Source organism: Thamnophis sirtalis, unplaced genomic scaffold (assembly GCF_051295495.1).
Source record: "Thamnophis sirtalis isolate CommonGarterSnake01/CBP01778 unplaced genomic scaffold, rThaSir2_p1.2 scaffold_1, whole genome shotgun sequence".
Classification (NCBI taxonomy): Eukaryota; Metazoa; Chordata; class Lepidosauria; order Squamata; family Natricidae; genus Thamnophis; species Thamnophis sirtalis.
In genome coordinates this window covers 126,234,565-126,259,634 of record NW_028261381.1, presented here as the reverse complement: position 1 = coordinate 126,259,634, position 25,070 = coordinate 126,234,565, and the positions used below count along the sequence as shown (strand labels likewise).

The window sequence follows — 25,070 nt, the reverse complement described above, 5'->3', positions numbered from 1 at the left end:
CTTGTGTGCCTCACCCCACCCTGTGCAACCAGGTGCAACAAAGTGGACAGGATCTTAACTAGGGCTTATTTTGGGCATAGAGCTTATTTTAGGTGTACATATAAAAAAATCAAGCTAGGTCTTATTTTCAAGATAGGTCTTATTTTCAGGGAAACACATTAGGATTACTTTCAGCTTGGCATCCTATTTTTTTCCAGGAATGAAACATGTATTGATTTCCCAGAACCATTAATATTTCTACTTCTTCTTCATCATCACTATCATCATAGTTCATATTTAACAAGCTAGGAATACAGAGATCTATTAAGTCTTACGCAATGGCTTCATGATGGGCTCTTTCAGCCAGCATTATAATCTTCTTCTCTGCTTCTCTTTCCAGCCGTTGCTGAAAGAAAAAGTAACAAAATAAAAGTATACTTTCATTACTGCAGGGATTAGATATATTGAAATTATATGTCTACTATTCCAAAAGTACTCTACCTTTTCTTCAATGAACTTTTTCTCCAACATACTAATAGTTTCCTGATGTTCTCTTTTTGTGATATCCAAGGTATCTTTCAGCTAGAATTTAAAGAAGCATTTAATTATAATGTAGTCATTTAGAGGGCAATTCAATTAACACTTTCACAGAAAAACTGACCAGGTCTGTATTCATTTATCTATTTGTATCCCACCTTTATTATTTTTACAAATAACTCAAGTATATCTGACACAACTTCCTCCTCCTATTTTCCCCACTACAGCAACTCTGTAAGGTGAGATGGACTAAGAAAGAGTGATTAGCCCAAAGTCACCCAGATGGCTTTCATGGCTAAGGTGAGACTATAACTGGATCTCTTTCTTTCTAGCTTGGTGCTTAACCTCTAGACCAAACTGGCTTTCCAGAACTGGATTATTTTAGAACATCTCACATTTAGATTTTCTCCAATTGTTTTTCAGATTTGTAGTTTTTACCTATCATCTCTTACTTAGTAAAAAAAACAACAATAGATCAGCAACTCTATAGATGCATACCAGTGTATCATAAGCACTATTTAGAAATATAACATTGTCTCTCATTTTAACATAACTTTTCCTCTTCTAGAGGTATTGTCCAAATGATCGTTCTTTAAGATACCTGTTGAAATACCTGTTCTGCCAGATTTGAGAGTTGAATTTCTGCAAAGTAATATTTTACTGCCTTATTATAATTTACAGACTGTTCTGATATATATTTCACAACTCTATGTCACTACTGGAAGCTACATTTGTCTATCATAAGAACTATCAATAAGGGGAGATTATAAGGCCCTTCTAAAAATTGATATAAGAATGGTAAGGAATAAACTTACATCTTCTAATTCTTTCTCCAAAAGCGCTTTCTTTTTGCGAAATTCTTTGATCATCTTAAGTTCAATCTGAATTAGACCAATTTCCTTAGCCTTTCCATGAAATTTCTCCTCCAACTCTTCTAACTGTTTGGCAAATAGTTCTGCCTACAAATTTAAAATCTTTTAGCTCAAATAAAGTATCTAGGCATAGATCTTAAATTAGTTAAACAGTACTGAAAAACAAAAATTACATTTTAGTGCAATCTTTAAAAGCAATTAAAAATAATCCATCCTCAGATAAAGGTTACTGCTAAAGAACTAAAATACCTATTAATAAAATAAAATGCAAAATAGGCACAAATAATGGCTTTATCAGTTTCAAGACAGTTCTACCTTAGATTGTATGAACCAACTGCTGAGAATTGAGGATTACAACTTTCTTAGATTCTTGAGGCAAGGTATGTTTACTTGGAAGTAATTCACATAGATGTCAACAATTTAGTCCATCAAAAAAGCACAGGTTTGGCTTTATTATCTCAAGGAGAATATCAGCATACTTGGACCCTACTTCTCCATTTTTTTCTAGCAAAATAAGTTTCAAAAAATGTTTTAAAAATTAGTAACAAAGTGAGTTTTAAAAATAATTAATTTTGTATTTGTAATGCAAAATAATCTTATGCAGTTTATGTAGATAAATTTAATATTTATCTGTCATGCCTGATGCTTAACACATGCTAAGCCTGATCTGCAATGTCCTTTGTTACCAAAAGTGTCAGAAGAAATGTCCATTCACCGCTTGTTCACTTTCTTCTTTGGCTCTGAGCTTCAATTCATTCACCTGCTGTTTCAACTTCTCAATCTAAGTATTAAAAACATAAAGATGATAAACAAGTCAATATTTCCCCCTGATAATAGCCAGAAGCCAATAACTGTGGAATGAAGGGATTCAAAAATTAAAATCCCTTTCTTCTGGCTTAAGTTCATATTCTCCATATTCTAGCAACAGGAGATAGATTTTTTGAAGTTATAAGTACTGAGAAAAGTGTTCTTAACAAATGAAAGGCATACCAAGCCATTAAATGCCTTGGTCTCATTTTTTCAAAAGTACGCCCATAGCTAGTTCATGATTCCCCAAAATAAGACAATGGAAAACCCAATAATTAGCATGGAGACCTTTCTGTGATATCTTTACATTAAAATCACAGATGAGCTTTAAGCAAAAGTCTAATTGATAGTTTCCCGCCATCTCTTACACCAGGAAAAGCACCCAGGGGTAATTATTTTCCTTTATCATGATTGTGTTAATCAGAATAGAATAGGATAGGGACGGGGATGGGGATAGGAAAGAATAGGATAGGATAGTGAATTTTTTAACCCACTCACAACAGATGTGGAATATATTATCAAATTCCGCTTTCCAAATGTCACAGTCAAAAGAAAGCTACAGTCTATACAGGGAGTATGGAATGGCATTCTTAATTATTATTCTTTATCATGATTGTGCTAATCAGAATAGAATGGAATAGGGATAGGGATGATAGGGATAGGATAGAACAGGACAGAACAGAACAGAACAGAACAGGTTTATTTGGCCAAATGTGATTGGAATTTGTCTACGTGCAGAAGCTTTCAGTATACTTGCAAAGCAACAGAATGATGATAATCATAATAATATCAATTCAAAGATAGAACAAGAAAGATAAGGATATTACTAATGCGACAATCATATTGGGTAAATACATATAGAAATTAAACAGTGCTGTGAGAATTAGGTATCCAGCAGAGTGATGGCCTGAGGAAAAATTATCCCTGTGTCTACTTATTGTGGACTGCACCCGGCAATGCCCTGTAGCACCATTCAGAAGGAAGCAGCTGAACCAGTTTATGTTCAGGATGTGAAGGGTTGCAGATATCTTCTTAGTCCTCTTTCTGACCCAGGCAATGCACAAGTCTTCTATGGAAAGCAGGCTAATTGCATTTGCAGGTAATCCTTGACTTACAACAGTTCATTTAGTGACAGTTTGTAGTTACAAGAGCATTGAAAAAAGTGAGTTATGACCATTTTTCACACTTACAACCATTGCAGCATCCCCATGCTCACATGATCCAAATTCAGATGCTTGGCAATTGACTCCCATTTATGAGAGTTGCAATGTCCTGGAACCATGTTGCAACTTTCTGACAAGCAAAGTCAATGGGGAACCAGATGCACTTAACAACTGTGTTACTAATTTAAGAACTGCAGTGATTCACTTAACAAATGTGGCTAGAAAAATCAACATGGGCAAAACTCACTTAACAAATTTCTCACAGCAGCATAAATTTTGGGCTCAATTACAGTCATATGTTGAAGACTACCTGTATTCCTTCTGCAGTCTTAACTATCCATTGGAGTCTGTATTTGTTCTGTTTAGTTGCTGTACCAAACCAGGCAGTTAATAGTAGTTAATGCTGTACTTTTTCCCCAGGGCATTTGTGCCCTGGGAAAATTTATTTATTAAATTTGTGTGCCACCCGTCTCCCTATTGAAAGTGACTCTGGTGCAAATGGTGCACACCTCACAATTATTGCATTGCAATTGAGATGATGATGTTTATACATTACATTTAATATTGAAAGCATTGGGCATACTGTAAATACAGTAAAAATTAAAGCCAAATCCACAATTTAAAGAAATCAATAACTGACATTTTCCCAGGGAACCACAGCCTGACAGATTAAAGAAGGGCAACTCTACATTTTGTCTGAAATGGTGGTATAGGGTTTCCTGCCTGAGCAAGGGGGTTGGACGAGAAGACCTCCAAGGTCCCTTCCCACTCTGTTCTGTTCTGTTCTTGTTTTGTTCTACACCTACCAAGTCTTCCTTTTCCGCCTCTTGTTTCTTGAGGCAGGACATCACGTCGACCGTATCTTTCTCCAGCCGCCGCTGCTGCCGTTCCAGCTGTTCGTTGTCCCGGGCGAGGCGGCGAGCAGCCTCGCGGTACTCTTTGCGGGAGATCTCCGTTACCTCCAACCTGGCCTCCCATAGCGCCGCTGCGGCTTTGGCCCTTTCGGCCTCCGACTCCTCCTTCAAGGACCTCGGGTCTACTCCGCTCTTGCCGTCTTTCTTCCCCCTGAGAAGAGTAACGCGACGCCCAGGGCGAGTGAAGGATCGGCTTAAACGACTAGCCCCGGCCAGCAGCACCACCACCACCCCCCCACCTTCGTTAGGAGAACACCTTCCAAGATACCTACTTCCCTCCTTTCGCGCCTTTGTCTTGCGCGATTTTCCCGGCCATGTCGGCAGGCGTGGGCTTTTCGGGAGATTGTCTTACTTCTCAAAGCGACTCCGTTGCTATGGAAACCACGCGTCGCGGGAAAGTGAGGCAGGACTGGTGCGCCCGTGACGTAATGCGCAATGTATTGACGTGACACGCGGCACCGGTGAGATGTGGAAAGCTGAAGGTTCGGAGAACATGGTGAGTGAAAACTGGGCTTGGGGGGGGGTGTCAATGGGAGGTGATGGGAAGGGGTGTCTTTCCCTAATCCAGGGCCGCCGACACGGGAGTCGAACCAAAACACGCGTCCCTTGCTCCTGCCTTTCGGCGCACTCCTGGCTGCTCTTAACCTCTCGGGTTGTCCCTACCGTGGTCTCTGGGCGATATTTCTCGTTGCATTTCGTGTGTTCTAAATATTTCAAACTCCGTTGTCTCGATAGCTTTGTATTTTCTGTCGCTTTGCTGACTCTTTAGAGAGCTGTCTCCTTTCACACGCATTCAACCCATGATATTCTAAGTAATCCATAAACGGATTTAAAGGCTTTTATTCTCCGGATTGTCATTTGGACATCATTCAGTACAAAAGAACTGGCAAGATATAATAGCGCGCAGCTCAACGAAATTCCATTCTTAAGTCTCAACAGCAAACACACACACACACACACACACGCATATATTTTTAAAAAGCTTCTCTCACTTTATCAGTCCTACTATTTATTTCCAAAGTATGATCTCATAGAACTCTGTAGGACTCAATTGACAAGTATTTCGCATGTATCTTCCAATGCTAATTTAATCTTTCATCTATCCAGTATGAAAATTTCTGCATAAATATTTTACTTGAAAAGGACAAATGGCTCATCGTTTGTTAACAATATTTTTATTTCTAAAAATGTAACTGGTCATTGATTACAGCAAAAACAAGTCACATGTAATTTCTTTACATACGAATATTCCAGATATGCTCAGTATGCTACTATTATTGAAAATGATGTTGCCTTTCCCCCCACAAATTTCAGTTGCAACAGTGTCTCTGAGATTTCTGATATGGTATTTTAAAGACACGTAACATATCAGTTCCAAGTAATTACACCAATCTTGAGATCATAGGTGTTCTTACAAGATTCTTACAAGGTTCATAGGTGTTCTTACACAATTTGACAAGAAGAGATAATACCACATATTTAGAGCACATTGGTTTAGTATCTATTTCATCTAGTACAACTGGACTGCTGAGTGTGTTGCAATGAATATTCAAGTTGGTAAATAATTTCCTAGGTCAGTAGTTTTCATTGGAACTTCCTAGTTGAAATATGCCCCTTGAACGTATGCTAGAAAAAAAAATCCAACTGGACACTTTTTTCTTATTTACCTTAGATAAATGATAAACCCCTGTTCACAGAAAATGGACTTACTGATATATGATATGCAACTTTCCAGCCTACATGATTAATAGCTAAATATTTTTCATTGTACTCATAGAACAGGTAAGTACTAATATAGTTCGTATTTCCTGAATTTTTTGGGGGGAGGGAGTCTGGATTAGAAAAAACTACCAAATTGGAACTTTTTATTTGAAAATATGGCAATGAAGGCATCTATGATATATGATATTTATTATAATTATATATGTTTTATATAAAAATAAAAATGGAGTGTCTTAGTGGCTAAGGTGTTGGCCAGGGAGTCCTAGGTTCAAGGATACACTTGGCCGTAGAAACTCTGATTTTGGGATTCATTCTCTCTCCCCCTCCCTCTCTTTTTGTCCCCCCCCTACTTTTTTGTAGGAATAAATGAAAAGAGATTGCCAGTGCAGACTAATTTGATCTCTTGGAGGAAAGCAATATATAGCAATCAAGTATTTTTATACTTTGTAAAACTAAACAGAGAAAAAAGAAAATCAATGCACATATATTATATTGCAAAATCTCTGTTCCAACGCATTTTAAGGAAGAATCTCTTAAGGGCAATGTAATTCATTAAAAAAATAACGTTTCACAGTGTATACAACTAAATGCTAACTGCAAATAAGACATACATATTAGTCATTATTAAACAATATTAGAATTTTATTTTTTAAAGTCCCATGATGAAAAGTTAAATGCTTTGGGTTTAAGTTTTTGCAATAAAGTATAAAGTTTTCTTCTTTTGTTCTTTTCATTTCCTTACTCCATTCAAAAAGGAGAGGAAGAAAACAAAGACTGGCATATATGGTGTACTACCAACACTTATAAAAGGGTAGGGAGATGACATTATGATTAAGGTTTTACGTAAAAATCTTTTTAGATGAAATTTGTAAAAAAAAGATTATATTGCATACATTCACTATTTCTAGATTTTAAAAGTTTCCAATTAGATCAAATTTCCTTGTCTATGTAGAGCCATTTTTTTAGATTAGATTAAAATTTCAGCATCACATTTTTCTAATTATACTTTTAAACCTGATATACAAGGTACTTGGAGCAACATATGAAAATACTTTAGGTTTTATATGGGTTAGAATGTTATGCATTAGAAAACTAAGATTTAGGTTTAAGTTCAAAATTCATTTTTGCAAATACAAAAATGCCCAATTTCCAATGCAATATATGGATAATAGTTATTGTATCTTGGGCATGTATTGCTATTGGTTTCTTGCCCCTATTTTTCATGAACATAATAATTTGATCTTTTATACAAGTTATAAATTAAACCAGCAAAAAGAATTGTAGCAAAAAACTTTTTAATTAATTATTAGGAGAAACGTTGTTAATAGAACAATTGGATTAAAAAGTAACTGCTTAAGGGACTATGTTATAGTTTGTTATTAGGAATAAAGTTGAAAGAATAGCTATAAAAGTTAAACACGTGATAGGACAAGAAAATGGAAGAAAAGTAGAACAGACAAGTTTTTTTGAATAATAGGAGCTAGAGAGAAAATTGAAAAGTTGGATGATGGATGATGAAGCAATAAAGAACCCAGCAATTGGGGATTCAGATACTAAGTACTGATCACATGCCAGTGAACTGTTGTAATCAGCAGATCTCTGGTAATTGTGAGAAATGATTGCATAAGATAAATGTTGATATTTATTTAAAAAAACAGCATACCAGAGTTAATAACCATCTATTGTGGAAGACAAATACCTGTGAAAAGCACAGTAAAACAAATGGCACAGCAGGGGGAAAGGGGACCTGAATGGAGGAAGAAATGTTACATTATTTTATATATTTAAAACACTTAAATGGCTGTCCATCTTGTAGAACTCAAGTATTGAGGTTTGTAACAATAGCAAAGACAATAAAACCAGGCATCTGACCCACAATCTCTAGCACATCAAACTTTACAATCCTTGGTTTCCAGTGTGTTAGTTTCAAATTATTTAGGCACTCTGGAATTTACTAGAAGCAATAATGTTCATAAATTCTCTTGCTACAGAAACTTAACTCATAAAATCTGAAACTCTTCTGTTTTCCTTAATTAATGTGCATTTCAGTTTGAGATTTTAGCGTAATTTAGCTTTTGTGAATTTCCTATGATGAATTTTCCTTTAAGTAGAATTTTTCTTTAAGCAGAATTTTTTTAATGTTACTGTGTCAACATTTTCTGAAATCTTATAAATGCGGATGCAAGTGTGGTTCTGCACATCAAACACAATAAAATGGGCAAGTTTCATCTGGAAAAAAAAAGCACAAAACAGAAATGACCCTGAACCATAAATTGGATATGAAGGGGGAGGGCACCACAACTAAATGCATTGTTTTGTTCTGCCTACTTGGTGTCATCAACAGCATGTACAATTCCCATTGTTGGTTGTTTTGAAAGACACTTGTATTCTGAGCTTTCCTAGCCTCCTCGAAGTGATAGCTAGAATTATAGCAAAGCTGACTACATTAATTCCTACATTAATTTGGAATGTTCAACATTAATTTATATACTTTTAAAGAAGTAAAACTTTTGCATTTATTCCATATATAATACATGGTTGTAACTGTTCCATAGATTTAAAGAAGCAGACTTGAAGTGTAGTGGTTTGCCCTTGTATTAATGATGAAATCACTTTTTGGGGATGTGGCAAGTTTCTGTGTTGGCTGATTTATTTAACACAATTTTTCTGATGTATATAATGTTATCTTCAGGAACCTCTACAATCTGGAAGTCTTGATTCAAACTGCAGTTCTCTGAGGCTGCCAAGGATGATGGGTACTTCCTGGTTCACAGTCATTGCCATATTTGTGTTTTCCTCCATTTATTGTATTGTTTCTCATCCCAAACCGGAGTTATGGTTCCAAGAACTCTTCCCCCTTAAGATGTGTCCAGCCAATGCCACCATGGAAACATTTTATGGCATCATGTTTGATGCAGGAAGCACAGGGACACGAATTCATATTTACACCTTTATACAAAAAAGCCCAGGTAAGATTGTTGGAAGTTCTCCTGAACATATATACTTATGGTGTACATATATCTGCTAGGTGGTTGTATTGGTTGACGCATCACTTGCAATTTCCTGCTGATTATGTTTTGTGGTTTTTAATTAGTTTTAATGATATTAATTTTGGGTTGATTTTGCATTTGGTACAGTTTATTGTTTTTGTGGTTTTTAATTATGTTAGCCATCCAGTTACAAATGTGAGGTATGCAGTTATATAAATTGAATAAATAAGTCATTAAAATGCTATAACAACCAGACACTTGTCAATGCATTATAAGAAATTAATTGACTAATTTTGATATTAATCATCTTGTTTACTCTCCACAAGTTGTTGACTTGACCTCATCAAGTCTATAAGCAACTCTTAAATAATTCAGTAAGAGTAAATGTTTCAGGAATTTACTAGATAACCTCCTGAGTCATCCTTTCAGAAATATTTCCTCACCAGATTCTTCTGACAAAGCTCTTGCTGTAATGCCTTCAGTGAAAAAAAATGGGATAGGTTCAAAGATGAGGTTGCCTTGAAAATATTCCATGTTGAATTGTATATACCACAGTTGGAATGTTTTATGACATTTTGTATTATGCCATAAACTGTTTCATGATAATATTTATGTCATAAAATTCTTAAAATTTCAATTCCATGGTGTCATGGGGCCTGGACTTTGGACACATTCTACAAGTTGGCCATTTGGGTCACCTTAGTTCAAAAGATTTTGTCCTTTCACCCATTAAAGCCTAAAGGAATCAGAGTTTTAGCAGTCTGATGAGCAGTGGATAGGTCCTTATTTCATAGACTCTTTTCACAGTTTCCTTCAGTTTTCTTTATTTCCTGATTTCAGTCAATGTTGATTGGGCTCTTTGTAAAGAGTTATTGGATCAGTTGCTTAATTGATGTATTTCCCTGAGAAAAATTCTAAAGTAGATTACATTTAAAAGATGGAAACAGGATATGAGTGCAACTTAATTCAACACATAGAAAAACAAGAAAGGATTATCTTATGAATGTTTAACAACATTCTCTGATCTTTTATTGCTTGGCATTTCCAGTTGGGTATGTCTTAGTATTATATTTAATTATATACTATAGTGCCTTAATCCTTGATATTAATCCTTTATTTCATTATTAATGCAATACAAGTATCTGCCCTACTTAGGTAATACTGGATTTGTACAGCTGTATTATACTAAAAAATCAAATGTAGTCTTCTGAAAAACTGTCTTCCAAAAGGAGAAAGAGGAGATATGGTTTTCATCTAGAATGATGAAGCATCTGGATTTTCATCTCTGTTAGCAAATGAAATGAGAATTAATACAACTAAGGAACTTAGTCCATATTGTCATACTTTGCTTTCAGTTTTTGTATAGTATTTTGGATGGCTGGTTATGCCTTGTGATTATGTTTTATGATGCAATGATGTAAACTGCCCATCTTTTGAGTGGAACAGCTATATAATCTAATATAATAATAATGGCACCTTTACAATGTTGCTGTCAAGGCAGTACACATTCATGATATGGATTAGATTTTTCTTTAAGAATATCTCTTCATATCCAGTCTTCTACAAAATAATATAAGTCATCTTATAATATTTGTTACACAGAACCATTCATCCAGAAGTCACACATTACCAAGAATTATATATCTGCTACAAAACAAAGTTTCTATTTTCTTCATATTCACTGTAAATCGATTTCTCTGAAAGGTACCTCATGGTTAAATCTTTGGGACATAGTTCGATTAAAAGTTATAATCTTCACTGACATATTTCAGTTATTAACTCATTTGTAATCAGTAGGGCAAAATATTGAACTAAATCTATAGTCGGCGATAAAAATAAACCTATCAGCTTATTTTTTGATGTATATTTTTTTTACAGAAAACCCTGCAGAGTTAAAAGGGGAAGTTTTTGAGTCAGTGAAACCAGGTCTCTCAGCATATGCCAATCAGCCTAATAAGGTAAGAGTTTCTGAGGGAAAACAATTATTTTCTTTTGGCATTTGAAGATAGCATGAATCATAAAGGCAAACTGCTGATCGCATTTTCCTGTTATTGCTTTTTCTCACCTGAAAATAGTAATTTTCCAAGCTTTTTCCTATTATCTCTTTCCTAAACCTAGCTGGAGATAAAAATGATTTCAGCAGGAACATTGTATGTGTAAGGACATGTTCTGCCATTAATCAACACCACTTTTCTCACTCCCAATATAGGTCCATAAACAGTGAGAAAATTGATCGGGGTTGGGGCAAGAGAACATAGATGGGACTAGTAGTTTGCCTAGTGACATAGAGATAGATATCAATAAAAGCAATTGCATATACCTTAAGCTTAGTTCAAGAGGAAAAATGTAAATGTCAAGCTAGAATAAAGTAGGTTTGGAGGAAGAAATTGAAGAGAAATATTTAAAATATGTCTATAAACTAAAATTCTGCCCAATCCTTTCAGTTTTTTGCTTTTGTTTCTGCTAATCTTTAGGGTGCTGAAACGATCAGAAAATTATTAGAGATGGCTAAAAATGCTGTACCGCCAAGTCACTGGAGCAAGACCCCCGTTGTATTGAAAGCCACTGCTGGTCTGCGGTTGTTAGCGGAGCACAAAGCACAAGCTCTACTCTCACAAGTAATGTTGGAGTATACTACAAAATCAATGGTGTCATATAAAAGTGGGGGCCTTTTTAATCCTTTCCATAAATATTCCCTAGTTGCTTTTTAAAATACTGTATGAAACTCAATGGAGTTGAACCTTTTGTTAAGAAAAGCACCATATCCTAGATTGGTCATAGGTCCCTTGAGCATTGTCTCCAATTCCAAAACACACACAGAAATGCAGTGAGGATGATAGGATATGATATGGGATATTTGAAGTCTTTGGTTCTCCGAGGAGATAGAAAAGAAACTGGGTATGTGCAATCTTGAAAAAAGTTCACTGAGGTAAATTTGATATTATTCAAGTACAGGTAGTCCTCGACTTACAATAGTTCACTTAGTGATCATTCAAAGTTACAATGCCACTGAAAAAAAGTGATCTTTGTCTGTTTTTCACGCTTGTGACCATTGCTGCATCCCCATAGTCACGTTTTACATTCAGATATTTGACAACTGGCTCACATTTATGACGGTTGCAGTGTCCTGAGGTCATATCAACACCTTTTGCGAACTTCTGACAAGCAAAATCAATGGGGAAGCCAGATTCACTTAATAACCACATTACTAATTTAACAACTGCAGTGATTCACTTAACAAATGGGGCAAGAAAAGTCATAAAATGGGGCAAAACTCACTGAACAAATTTCTTACTTAGCAACATAAATTTGGGGCTCAAATTTGAGTCATAACTTGAGGACTACTTGTACTTGAAGGGATATCACATAAAATAATTCCAAGACCTGTTTTTTATTTGTTCAAGAGTACAGGACATAGAATATTATTCTTAAATTCTAGGAAGGCAGATTTTGGATGAATGAGAGAAAAGTAATAGTAAGAGCAGTTCAATAATGGAATCAGTTAATGAGGAAAGGGGTGAGCTCCTTTTTGCTGGATTGTTCTAGTAGACATGGACAGCCAATGGTCAGGAATGGGTTACTTGAGTTTCCTGAACTGAGCAAGAAATTGAACTTAGTAGCCTAATGGCTTCCTCCAACTCTCATGATTTTATAGCTATTTCTTCTATAGGTCCATATTATTAAGGCTGGCATCTTAAGTAATGCAGAAAGCAATCCAGTTTTAATGGTAGTTTTTAGAGGTTGAATGAAACCATTTAATTTGTAGCTGATTTAACATTCCTGTTTTTTGTAGAAGAACATTGCATAATTTGCATACTTCTGTTTGTAAATGATTCCAGTTCTAGGATGATCATTCTCATTTTTCTTTCCACAGGTCAGAATGGTCTTTGAAGATTCACCATTTTTAGTTCCTGATAATAGTGTTAGCATAATGGATGGATCTTATGAAGGTGAGTCCTACAAATAAGGAAAATGAGGCATAGAGAAGAGAAATAACTAGGGAAGTAAAAGGGGAAGAAGGGTTTCTCAGAACAGGATAAAATATTGTGATGTTGCTTTTAAGGAGACCAAGATTATGATATCCTAGGGAAACAGGATTCTGTATACAGGAAAATGATAAAATTGCTTTGCTGTATTAGTAGCATATTACTAGATGGAAAATAGATTCAAGTAGTTCTAATGTCCTTATGGAGTTTACAGTTGGAACACATAATAGCAAAAGAGAGATGTAGATAGCTATGTCATAATGAATATGCATTTTATTTTATTTTTCTATTTATATACCTCCTTGTTCCACAATGACTTTAGTTAGTTAACTACAATAGAAGCGTGCAAATAAAATACTAAATAAAAAGTATTTTAACTATTAATGACAGTCAAATGCTAAATAAAACACTACTATCAAAAGCTAAAATTACGATTTAAAAAAATCAATTATTAGCACCCTACATATACAGATGACGTGCTTAGTCAATTCAGTCTGAAGAATTTTTTAAAACCAGTTTTCACTGTGTTCTTGAAGAACATCAGTATAGCATTTAATGGAGAGATGAACTTGGGGAGAGGGGAACCACTACAAAGGAGTAGACCATGACCAATAAGATCTGCTTCTGTGCCATCCAGAAATCTTGAAATGTGGGAACCCAAAACACCCTAAATTGAATAAATAGGATAATCAGGCACTTAAAACCAGAACCCTCTACTTTACTTGAGAACTTACTACTAACCAGTATCCTATGATTACAATATCTCTAAAATACCAATAGGCAGGCTGCTACATTCAAAACAATCCCAGTTTCAGTGTAGTTTTCAAAGACAATGGCATGTAAAGTCCATGTACCATGTAAATCCATTTAATTCTAATTGTTTTATATTGCCTTTTTTACTTTTTATCATATTGTAAGCAGCCCAGAATCATGATTCAGTGAGATGGGAGACATAACAAACAAACAAACACATACACATAGAAGGTTTAATGTTAATGCCTCCTGCTTCAAACAGGAGTTGAGCCCTATGGTACTCCTACTGCTCATTTTCCAGCATCATGGATTGGAACCTCTCATTTAAGAAGTGTAAAACAGTGTCATCCACCTTCATCCTCATTATCAATTGGATCAAATGCCTTTAAAGGTCTAATAGAAAGGCTGCAGATCATCCATTTGAGCAAGCAATGCTCATGCAACTTCTTTTCCACCAACTTTCAACACAGATCAAAACTTTCTCCCAAAGAAACCTTGACCACTTGAACCCAGTTAAACAATTTGGCTTCATCCAATTATACGGAGAACTACTTGGAGAACTACAGCATGGATTGGGTTTACATTTTAATTCAGTATTACATACTCATCTAAGATTAGTTCAGCTGAATGTCCTTAATCCAGACATTTATTTAGCTGAGTAAGATGATTTGACTTATCAATTAGTTTAATATGTCATTTGAAGTTGGTTTCAAGAAAATTATGCAATAAATCTGCAGGGTTTACAGCAGAGGTGGTATTCAGCAGGTTCTGACCAGTTCTGGAGAACCGGTAGTGGAAATTTTGAGTAGATGGGAGAACCGGTAAATACCACCTCTGACTGGCCCTGCCCCCATCTATTCTCTGGGGATTTTGTAGTAACCTTCCCCTGGAGTGGGGTGGGAATGGAAATTTTACAGTATTCTTCCCCCACCATACCCACCAAGCCGCACCCGCAGAACCGGTATTCAAAAAAATTTGAATCCCACCACTGGTTTACAGTGTGTTAAGAAACCTGATGGGAAAGTATAAGAACTGGAATAAAGAAGAGTAAATGTTAGCTGGGGAAACACTAATGAGAGTTAAAAGAACATTTTATCCCAACTACCAATTGGTGAAAAATTGAGAAGTCAGTGAATGAAATGATATTCTGCTTGGAAAAATATTAATAGTTACTGATCAGCAGAAATGCAGTGTGTGAAATAATCCTTTGTAGTTTGTATTTGTAGTCTATAGGTGGATGGATTTTTCAGTTCAGCTTTTTCTTTCTATTGCAGGTATTTTAGCCTGGATCACTGTGAATTTTTTGACAGGTATTGTGACATGTTTCTGTTTCACAAAAATTGAATAGGAAGCCCATTAATAGTAGGAGAGTCATCTGTTATGTTTGTTCTAACTTGCTAATACCCTCCCAGAATAGGATTGTTATTGTTTTTGTTTTGCTGTATATGGGTACTGTTTGAATTTCTGCAATGTTATCTGCAGGGCAGTTGTATGGCCAAGAGCAGCAGACAGTTGGAACTCTGGACCTGGGAGGGGCTTCAACTCAGATAACATTCCTGCCACAGCTGGAGGTAGGAGATAGAATAGCCGGATCTATTGCAAGTTCCACAGTTTGGATAATCTTTATGTCCACTGTCACTTTCAGCTTTGATATCTTCCTTAACAGAAACATACCTTTCTAATGCTATGCTTTAGATAACCCAAATACTCTTTTGTATCATATTCAAAATTCATGGAAACTGCTGCTGCCGCCATTTTGGCCTCTCTCTCTCTCTCTCTTTTTACCATTTTCTATTTTTTTGTAGTTATAGTGGAAAGGTGGATTGAGGGTTAACCACTCCCCAATCATATATAACAATCATATCAGATGTGATAGAAGGATCTTGCAGGACCCATCAGCCAGAAGTGTCATCTGGCAGGACCAAGTTGGAAAGATCAGATTGACCCCAACCCTGCTGGCTTTTTTAAACATCCTGAAAACATGGTTCTGTCAGCAGGCATGGGAACTGGGAAAGTGATGGGACTGATACTGTCATTGTATTGAATGTTATTGGTAGATGTGATTATTTCAGCTGTGAATTTGATAATTTTTTATGGTGGTTTTAGTATGTTTTGTATTAGTAAAAATGGTACAAACACCACCATGATAAACATTTTTTAAATTCAAATATTTTGTTTTATATGATTTTAATTATTTGTAAGCCCAGAGACACCCACACATACGCATAGACATATAAACACACACACACACTCATGCACACACACAGGGTTACTATATAAATTGGAATAATGATTAGGAAGTCAGGGAGGTAATAAAGAAAGAAAAAAAGTTATTTTTGACACAAGGTGTTCCTGTCAATATATCTCTGAAGATAGGTTAAACTTCAGTTTAGAAATTTGTAGATCAATAAAAATATTTTTGCCTGGAAATTTAAAAAAGACACAGATTAAAACTTTGCTTATTACTGGCTATAGAAAATAGATAAAATAATATACTGGTATTACTTAAAGCATTCCTTGGTAGACACTTTCTGATAAGCATATAAAATTCAGAATCTACAAATCCGCAATCTGTATTCGTTGTGTAGTAGATGATGTCAGGGAATTATACAAATTATGTAAAAGCACACGTTTTGCAATACTAAAGAATTTATTGAAATAAATTTTACTGATGTTGAAAGGTTCATCCAGTAATGCTTGGTCGGTACATATTTAAAAATGGTGTGAAATAACAATTCCTGAACGATTACTTTTCATTCTCATAATTTTTAGGAAACCTTAACAGAAACACCAGTGGACTTTCTTACCTCATTTCAAATGTTCAACAGCACTTATAAGCTATACACACACAGGTGAGAAAATATACACAATTGATTAATTCTAAGGTATTATTGCTTTGTGACTGAAATATTCTCCTAAATTATTTGCACAACGGGCTGGAAGTCCAAATCTTTGCTTGTTATCAGAATAATTTGATCTTAGATAAATTATCTTCTTTTTCAAATTATACACAATAATTTGTGCATTATTGTAAAAGAGCCATATCCTGTTATTTTCACACTGAGGTCTTAGAAAGCAACAAGAAAGTTATTTGGCATAATATAATTTTGTATCCAAATTTGTAAAATGTTGATACATTGCCTTGGTTATTAATTAAGTGTTCCTTATCCTCCCTTTAGCTACTTGGGACTTGGGCTGAAAGCTGCTCGGTTGGCAACATTAGGAGCTTTGAATTTAGAAGGTACATTCAGACAAAATAATTATTCTATCTGCATATTAAGAGTATCTTGTGGCAGCCCAGCAATTAATATATTTTTGGCTGATGCTTGCTCTATTCTTATTAGAAATGAATTGCTAAGAATATTGAAACCACATATCCCAAATACAATATTTTTGTATCAGGAGGAAAGTAGAGGTTTGGAATAGGCTACTTGCAAGCCATGTCCTGCATGGAACCTCCGCAACTTCAGAGTTGTAACTAATTGACCCCCTAGCCACCAATTCATACTACTACCATGTTTCCCCGAAAATAAGACTGGGTCTTATTTTCTTTTGACACCCCCCTCCCGAAATAAGCGCTTGGCCTTATTTTTGGGGAGGCCTTATTATTTTTGAGGTGCAGGAGGTGGCGAGCATGGTCACCTCAGGGCTGCTGCTGTGTTGCAAGGGAGGGCTTATTTTCAGGGGAGGTCTTATTTTCAGGGAAACGGAGTAGCATTTGACACCAATTCAGAGTTTTTCAGTGCTTAATGGACTTGCTGTTTTATTTTTTAAAGGAAAAAAAAAACATTTTATCTCCAAAACACATAAAAAAAAACTCCTGGTCCATCTTTTTTCAGTGAGCCCATTAATATGTACCCTGTACCTAATGTACATTTCAAATTGTAAAATATTTTTTAAAAGTTCGTTGCCAAAATGTTAAACTATATCGTCTGCATTCATTTGAACACTGCGGCCTTCATTTTCCTGCAAGTGTCTTGGCAGAATGTTCTGGATTCTTTTTTATACCATGTCCATTTAGATTGACCCAGATTCAAGAGAGATACAAAAGCAATGAACCCCGGACAAATGATTTCTTTAAACCTCTCTCTAAGTGTTGGATAAACACTTTATTTATTCTGTAAATAAAAAATCTACCAAAAATTATATGTGCTTCCTAGATTCTGTTCTATTGTACAGGCATTCAATGTACTATATTACTATTACCTATTCCTCTTTTAAAATTACCTACCAGAACATGCTATAGTCTACAGCTTTATTAGTGTGTATCAATATTTCTCAAATTTGTTCTCTTGTCCTTTCTCTGAGATTTCTTCTTTTTATGTTAATGGCAGTATTAACATAACATAATGCTCATGTACCTTTTCTACATTGTGCTTTGTCTTACTGGCCTCTATATTTCTTGCCTTCTGTTTTGGACCATCCTCTCCTTCAGGTGGAAAGAAAAATTTCTCTTTTTTGTCTGCTGTATTCAGTCTGCTGATGGATGCAGAGCTCCAAAATATGTGTCTCCTCCCATAGTTGTGTATTTTATTGGCAACTCTGTTGTGCTGTTGCTGGAGAGAAGCTTAAATGGGAAAGAAAGGCGTGTATTCCATGCAGCCTGCTCTTCCACCCAGCCACATTCCTGAATTGGATCCTTAACTCACAAATACTTACAAATTGCTTCATTACCCTCAAGATGTCCCCTCTCTCCAACAGTCCAAAAACCACTGGTCTAGTGAATATAGCATCTTCCATAGGAAAATGAGTAAAGTCTTCACTTCCACTTTTTCCCCCAGTTCATATTTTTGCAACTAAAACCAAATTAAATGTGTTTGTGTGTGTGTATTTATAAATAAATGTTCCTCTTCCATATTCTCTTTTGAAGCCCTTGGACAGACATTCAGAAGTTCTTGTCTGCCAAAACAGCTGGAAGCAGAATGGCATTTTGGTGGAGTAAAATACCAGTATGGTGGCAACACAGAAGGTAATTCAAAAAGATACTGCTTTCCAGGAAAGCTTTTCTTAAAATGAAGTAAATTGTGGGTATATTCATAAAAGGAACAAAATAAGAATGAGGCTATATGAAGACTGTAGTAATCTTAAGGGAAGAACTGGAGTTTATGATTCATGTCATGTTTATATAATGTCTTATTCTGATAGGTAAAACTGGATTTGAACCATGTTATTCTGAAGTATTGAAGGTTGTACAAGGAAAATTGCATCAACCAGATGAGATTCAGAGAAGTTCCTTTTATGCCTTTTCCTATTATTATGATCGGGCGGTGGACACTGACCTTATAGGTGAATAGGAAATGTTTGAAAAATTTGGAAATTAACCCTATAACCTGCAGAAGCAATTTACTTATTTTTTTAACTTAATCTCAAGATAAAATCTCAGTGGAGAGTACTCCAGTGTTACTGTAAGTTGAATGGTCATATAAATGTTATTAATAAATAATAAAATCATACAAATAATAACTAACATATGAATCTTATAAACAAGTAAGGCAATGGCAGATAAAATATCAGCTAGAAGCAAGGTTGACATTAACTAACCAATGTAAAATAGATAAATTATTTAAATTTTCCTAAGGGACAGCAAAAGGTATGGTTTGAAAAATAAGAGCCCTTTAGAAACAGCCATTACATTATCTAATCTCACAGCTGTCAAAAGAGCAGGGCTGCAAGAGACATCCTTGGCTATCAGGGCAATAGCTGAGGGAAGAGAGGGGAAGGGAAGATAGTGATTAGGAGTGAAGCAATGCTATATTGGAACATTAATAGCAGCTGCATTGAGAGAGAAAAGTGGAGAAGTAGGCTTTTTTTTCCAACCTAGAGACCTATTCCCTTAAAAGGAAATATAGGGGATTACATGCTTAAGGCTCCGGGCAGAAGTAAAACTTACTGCTCTCTCTGTGTGTAAGAGACTTAAGAATAGATAGACCTGGGGGCACAAAGTGGTGCCCACCCTGCTAAAAAAAACAAAACCTAACCAAGGCCTTAAGGTTGCATCATTCCAAAATGTTAATATGGCATAAAGAAAAAGCTATACCTTAAAGGGGAATAATAATATTTAAATTTAATGTGAAAGAGAACTATGCAAGAAATGTGTCATTTTGCAGTATTGATTCAAAAACCTCATGATTTTTTTTTAAATGATCATCATTCAGATTTTAACTGATCTGGAAGTACTGTGCAATTTGAAATGCAGATTTCATTATGTCACAATTATGATTTTTACAGTAACTTTTTCTGAGTCAGATGACAACTTTAACCTTTTGTCATTTCAGATTATGAGAAAGGTGGTGTTTTATATGTGAAAGACTTTGAAAGAAAAGCCAAACAAGGTAAAATGAGTTTGACTTTATCTAGATTCCTTCTAGTTAGTTTACTACCAATTTTAAATAGCTCAATTTTTTGTTTTTATTTTATATTGTTTTGTTTTTATTTGGCTATCTTGTGTTTACAGATTTTTAATCACTTGCCTGTCATGTTTAGTATATTTAAACTTGAAGCAGCAATATAATTATTCTTAAGAGATAAGACAGGTTAATTATCTCACTGACTAAAAGAAATCCTTGAAAGAAAACCAATTGATAGGTATCATAAATTCAACAATATTTGCCATCTTATGGGATCTCATCTTGGTATGTATTATCTATAATGTGTTTACAAACTTATGTTAAGTGAGGAGTAAATGATCTACTCTAGTTTAAATAGTCAGTAGTATGTCATCAAGTAAGACTAAGGAATTGGAAACAGCCTATGGTTACATAATTCAATCCACATTCATTAGTACATTTGAAAACTTCCTGAGATGCTCAGCCCAGCATTTGAAATCTATTCCTCCACCTGGTTAAAAGACATAGGAAAAACAAGCAGCCAAACCATAGCTCATTCCAGATCCTTCAGCCATGATTAGCAGTAAACTAGTATTAAGCAAGAGTTTCTGTGATACTAATCATTATGTTTATTTTTCAGCAGCTATTCTAATTTTACTGAATATTCTCCTCATTGTTTTCATTTAGTTTGTGATAATCTGGATAACTATAGCACTGCCAGCCCCTTTTTATGTATGGATCTCAGTTATATTACAGCTTTATTAAAAGAAGGCTTTGGATTTGGAGACAGCACAGTTTTACAGGCAAGTAAACATTGCAGGATCCAACAGCATTTCATCCCATGAAGTTATAGGGAATTTATTTATTTTAGTAACATTGATTGCAATATAATTGTTGGACTATTTGTGAAAATAAATAGAAGTTATCATGTTTTTGTATTATATTCTGTAGAATTAGGTTGAGGAAAAAGTGAATTACAATACCTTTATTTCATTTGAAGTTGCTAACTGTAGGTTAAATGTGTTCTGAATGAGAACTCAAAAAAGCTTTTTTGCCGATTAGATGGATTATACATTTATTTTCATGGCATTCAAATACTTGAATTTGGGAATGTAGAATTTCCATGCTGATCAGAAGACTCATCTAATCCCAGTCTACCCTAGCATCTGTAATCTAGACACCACTAGGAAATCTATAAAGACATGATGCTACTACATCTACTTCCATTTTCTACTATGTGACATTGAGGACTGCTCCTTCAGTTGCAAAATCATTTGCAAATAATATTTATGGTCAAGTGATTAAGATGTTATAAGGGCTTGTAAACAGGAAGGTTGGACGTTTGAGATCTAAGTACCACATGATAGAGTGAGTCCCTCTTACTTGCCCCATCTGCCCCTTTTGAACTGCCAACATAGCAGTTCAAAAGCATGTAAATGCAAATAGGTAAGTAGCATTTTGATGGCAAGCTAACAGCATTCCCTGCGCCTTCAGGGTATAGTTATGCTGGCCATGTCACCACTGAAGCATCTTCGGATAACACTGGCTCTTCGGTTGTGAATCGGAAATATCGTATTTTTTGGAGTGTAAGACGCACCTTTTTCCCCTCAAAAAAGAGGCTGAAAATCTGGGTGCGTCTTATACACTGAATACAGCATTTTTTGCCTCCCGAAACCCCACCCCCTTCACCAAAATGACTGTACACAGCCCTAGGAAGCTTTTAGAGAGCCCCTGGGGGCTGGGGAGGGCAGCTTCCTAGAGGCTATCCACGCCCCTTTTTAAACGAAAAATGAGCCATTTTTTTCTAGTCCCCCCCCCCCCCCCCCCCCGAGCACTCTGCAAGTTCCCTAAAGGCTATTCATGCCTTTTTGGGCAGAAAAAAATGGGCCAGTTTTCACAAAAAAATGAGCTGTTTTGGGGAGGTTTGCAGAGTGCAAAAACTTTTCAAAATTTTCCTCTTCAAAATCTTGCTGCATCTTTTATTCCGGTGCGTCTTATACTCCGAAAAATACGGTAATTACCACTCTCTAAAGTTGGACATGACCAATAGAGGAAACCTTTACCCTTTTTTACTTTAGTTACAGGATCATTTGCAAATAATTTATTAATATTTTTCCCAAGACTGTGCCACTTCTTTTCTGTAACTTTTGCATTTCTGGATAATAATGTGGTCAAAACTTGATTTACCTGAAGCAACCAAGTCACTCTGAAGATGCAACATAATTTTATCTGCATGCATATAAGCAATAATACAGTATATAGTAGACCCCCAGCAAAGTTTTAATACTTTGCTGGGCAGCTATAAGCAAAATCATAACCAGGGCTTATATACTTTCCATCCACTACAGATAGTCCTCTATCTATGATCACAATTGGGATTAGAATTTTCATTACTAAGCAAGGCTGTTGTTAAATGAGTCATACCCAATTTTAAAAACTTTCCCATAATTATTAAGCAAATCACTGAAACTATTAAGTGAATCATGCATTCATTAAGTGAATCCACTTTTCTTCATTGAGTTTCCGTGTCAGACGCTGGCTGGAAGGTTGCAAATGGTAATCAGGTGACCCCAGGATGCCGCAACCATCATAAATGCATGCCAGTTGCCAAGAGTCCAAATTTAGTCTACTGCTAAGTCTACTGCTATTTGGATCACATGATTGTGGGGATACTGCAATAGTGCAAGGACCAGTCATCAGTCACTTTTTTCAGTGTTTTAAGTTTGAATGGTTGTTGAACAAATGGTTAAAATTTGAGAACTACATTGCAACAGCAAGACAAAGAGAGACACAGTGGAAATTATATTTTAGATAAGCCCATCCATGTGACCTACTAGATCAGCAGCTAGCCATGCTATCTCTGAGATAGGATTAGTGAATAGAAACCATTTGATTTACTGGGCTTCAGGTTGTTGATCAGATCTTCTTCCTGTTTGCCAATCAGGACCACTTCAGCTTCAATGTTTTCCTACAAGGGCCCTAAGTAGTTCATATAGGCACCTATGTATCTCATGGGTTTGATAGTGGATGTAGTTTACATATGTACAGGGTGGTAGTGGTACCGCGCCTTGAACCGTTTGGAATCGGGCCATGGAAGTGGTGGGTGAATACGCATGCACATCCCCACTTGTGTGACCACTGGGTAACCGTGTATGTGCTCTCCATTCACATGAGCAGCGAGCGGGCCCATCGCGTGTGCAAATGGATTGCATGTGTGCTTGCCCCCATCCACATGAAAGCATCTGCTTACCCTCCTCCCCCACCAGTCCGCAAAGTCAGAAAAGTTGGCCAACTCTGATCTAGGATACCATCAAATTGAAAAATATTGTTATAGTGGCTGCTTTGTAATTACGATAACGATCTCTGTCAGATCCATGTAGATTATTTTTAAAAATGTATTCAATCTAAAAAATGCCTATACAATCAAGTGAAATCAGGTTTCTTATTTTTCCTTTTCAGCTAGCGAAGAAAGTCAATAACATAGAGACAAGCTGGGCTTTGGGGGCTACCTTTCACCTTCTACAGTCTCTAGGACTCTCCAACTAGGAAAACAGAAGATTTGCATTGCTTGCAAGAGCCATTCTGATCAACACATGATAAAATTACAGACCAAAGTAGAAGAAATGTTTTACTTTTAAGAACTGCAGTTCAACAAAAATCCTTCTACAGTGCAAGACCTAACTACCTAATTGATGCCAAAGAACTTCAAAACAGATTAGGCATCGTTTCTGTCAAGTCATGAATGCATATTTGGTACTAGCACATCCAACGTTGGACTTGCTCCGCGAGCTCTTTTATCTATGAAATTCTGAATGTTCACATCAAAGAAACAGCTTAGTCTGATTTTTTTGTTTAAAAAAACAGCAAAACCGAAGTGTATTATTTATCTTTTCCATAAGTTGTTTGAAACCAAGTAGTTATGCTTCTATGGTTAGTTGGTTCTTAAGCATAAATAAGGATGTTATTTTATTCAAATATATATATATTAGTTGGTGAGAAGTATTAGCAAAAAGATTTTAGGAATCCCACAAGGAATTGTTTCAGGTTTATTTTTCTAAATTTGAACAACAAAGTCCTCTGTAATGTGTTATGTTAGAAAAGGAGATTTTCTTGGGTTAAATAATAACTTCCTCCTCAGTTAACTCTTATAGAATAACTTAATGCAAGCCCTGGATAGCCTCTTTTTAAAGAATTCTATGAAAATAAATGTCTTTTATTTAACTAGCACATTCCCCCAAAATATATATTGGTTTGGAGACAAGGGGCAGTTAGATTCCAACAGTTACATTCTGGCTAGTAGATTAATACATTACTTGTTGCAAAGCACTTAACTGAATCAGAAGATCTCTTCAAATGATAAAACAAAATAATTTCCTGAACTATGTATTAAGTGAGCCACCTTAATATTTTGCACATATTTCTAGATAGTATACATTTTTTTCTTTAAAAAAACCCTCTTCAGCATAAATGTTAAAACATGGTAATAAGATATACCTACATTTTTAACCAAGTGCTCTTACTCAATATCAGAAGTGTCAATTCTGTATACATTTACTCTGAAATGATACTTATTTAAATAAATGTGGAGTACTAATCAGGAATTTGTCTCAGTGAATGAGGCCTGATGCTAAAACTTTATTTCCTCTGATGATCCCTTTACTAGTTTAATATTAGTGCCTATGCTTTTCCTCATGTATTGAGATTGTTTACAAATGTAATTATCTGAAAAGAATCTGCAATGGCCTTGTTGAAAAAGGTACAACTGTATAATTCTTGGAAGAAGAGTTAATGAAAGAAACACCTAACAGAGGACTAAATTAATTACTTCTTTAAGCAAAGACAGATATTAGGTGTATAAATATTATTAGCATTGGGACAGTTGCTTAACAAGTAATTTATATCTAAGTAGATAAAATTAAGCTAAACTGTAAATGGATTAACTTCCTTCCTAATATATGCCTATATATGTAGCACTGTATGTAACTGTGAAATAAATTTTAGATTTTTTTTTCCAGAAACAC

General features: G+C 35.4%; 2 protein-coding genes across 2 annotated transcripts in view; one reads left to right on the top strand and one right to left on the bottom strand.

Annotated features, from left to right (window-relative positions):
* Positions 1-4,637, bottom strand: part of BBOF1 (basal body orientation factor 1) — a 16,467-nt gene extending 11,830 nt beyond the window's left edge. The window contains exons 1-6 of the mRNA XM_014054050.2: positions 4,545-4,637; positions 4,165-4,423; positions 2,104-2,169; positions 1,332-1,475; positions 481-561; positions 315-385 (exon numbers count right to left, since the gene is read on the bottom strand). Of these exons, the coding sequence (XP_013909525.2) occupies positions 315-385; positions 481-561; positions 1,332-1,475; positions 2,104-2,169; positions 4,165-4,423; positions 4,545-4,588 (665 nt within the window). The 5' untranslated portion in view covers positions 4,589-4,637. The remainder of the gene's footprint in view (positions 1-314; positions 386-480; positions 562-1,331; positions 1,476-2,103; positions 2,170-4,164; positions 4,424-4,544) is intronic.
* Positions 4,635-25,067, top strand: ENTPD5 (ectonucleoside triphosphate diphosphohydrolase 5). The gene is made up of 15 exons (XM_014054081.2): positions 4,635-4,768; positions 5,945-6,054; positions 8,687-8,963; positions 10,863-10,942; positions 11,459-11,602; positions 12,859-12,934; positions 14,998-15,033; positions 15,206-15,294; positions 16,496-16,575; positions 16,903-16,964; positions 18,594-18,692; positions 18,869-19,009; positions 19,999-20,055; positions 20,737-20,852; positions 23,509-25,067. The coding sequence occupies exons 3-15, from the start codon at positions 8,744-8,746 to the stop codon at positions 23,593-23,595; spliced, it is 1,287 nt and encodes a 428-aa protein (XP_013909556.2). The 5' UTR covers positions 4,635-4,768; positions 5,945-6,054; positions 8,687-8,743; the 3' UTR covers positions 23,596-25,067.
* Positions 25,068-25,070: the final 3 nt, after the last annotated feature.

Bases quoted from the DNA above. Each gene is read 5' to 3' on its own strand.
- ENTPD5 (XM_014054081.2), top strand. From the start codon at position 8,744: ATGATGGGTACTTCCTGGTTCACAGTCATTGCCATATTTGTGTTTTCC. The intron at 11,603-12,858 runs GTAATGTTGGAG...TTCTTTCCACAG, and splicing joins CACAAGCTCTACTCTCACAA to GTCAGAATGGTCTTTGAAGA. The intron at 20,853-23,508 runs GCAAGTAAACAT...TTTCCTTTTCAG, and splicing joins GAGACAGCACAGTTTTACAG to CTAGCGAAGAAAGTCAATAA.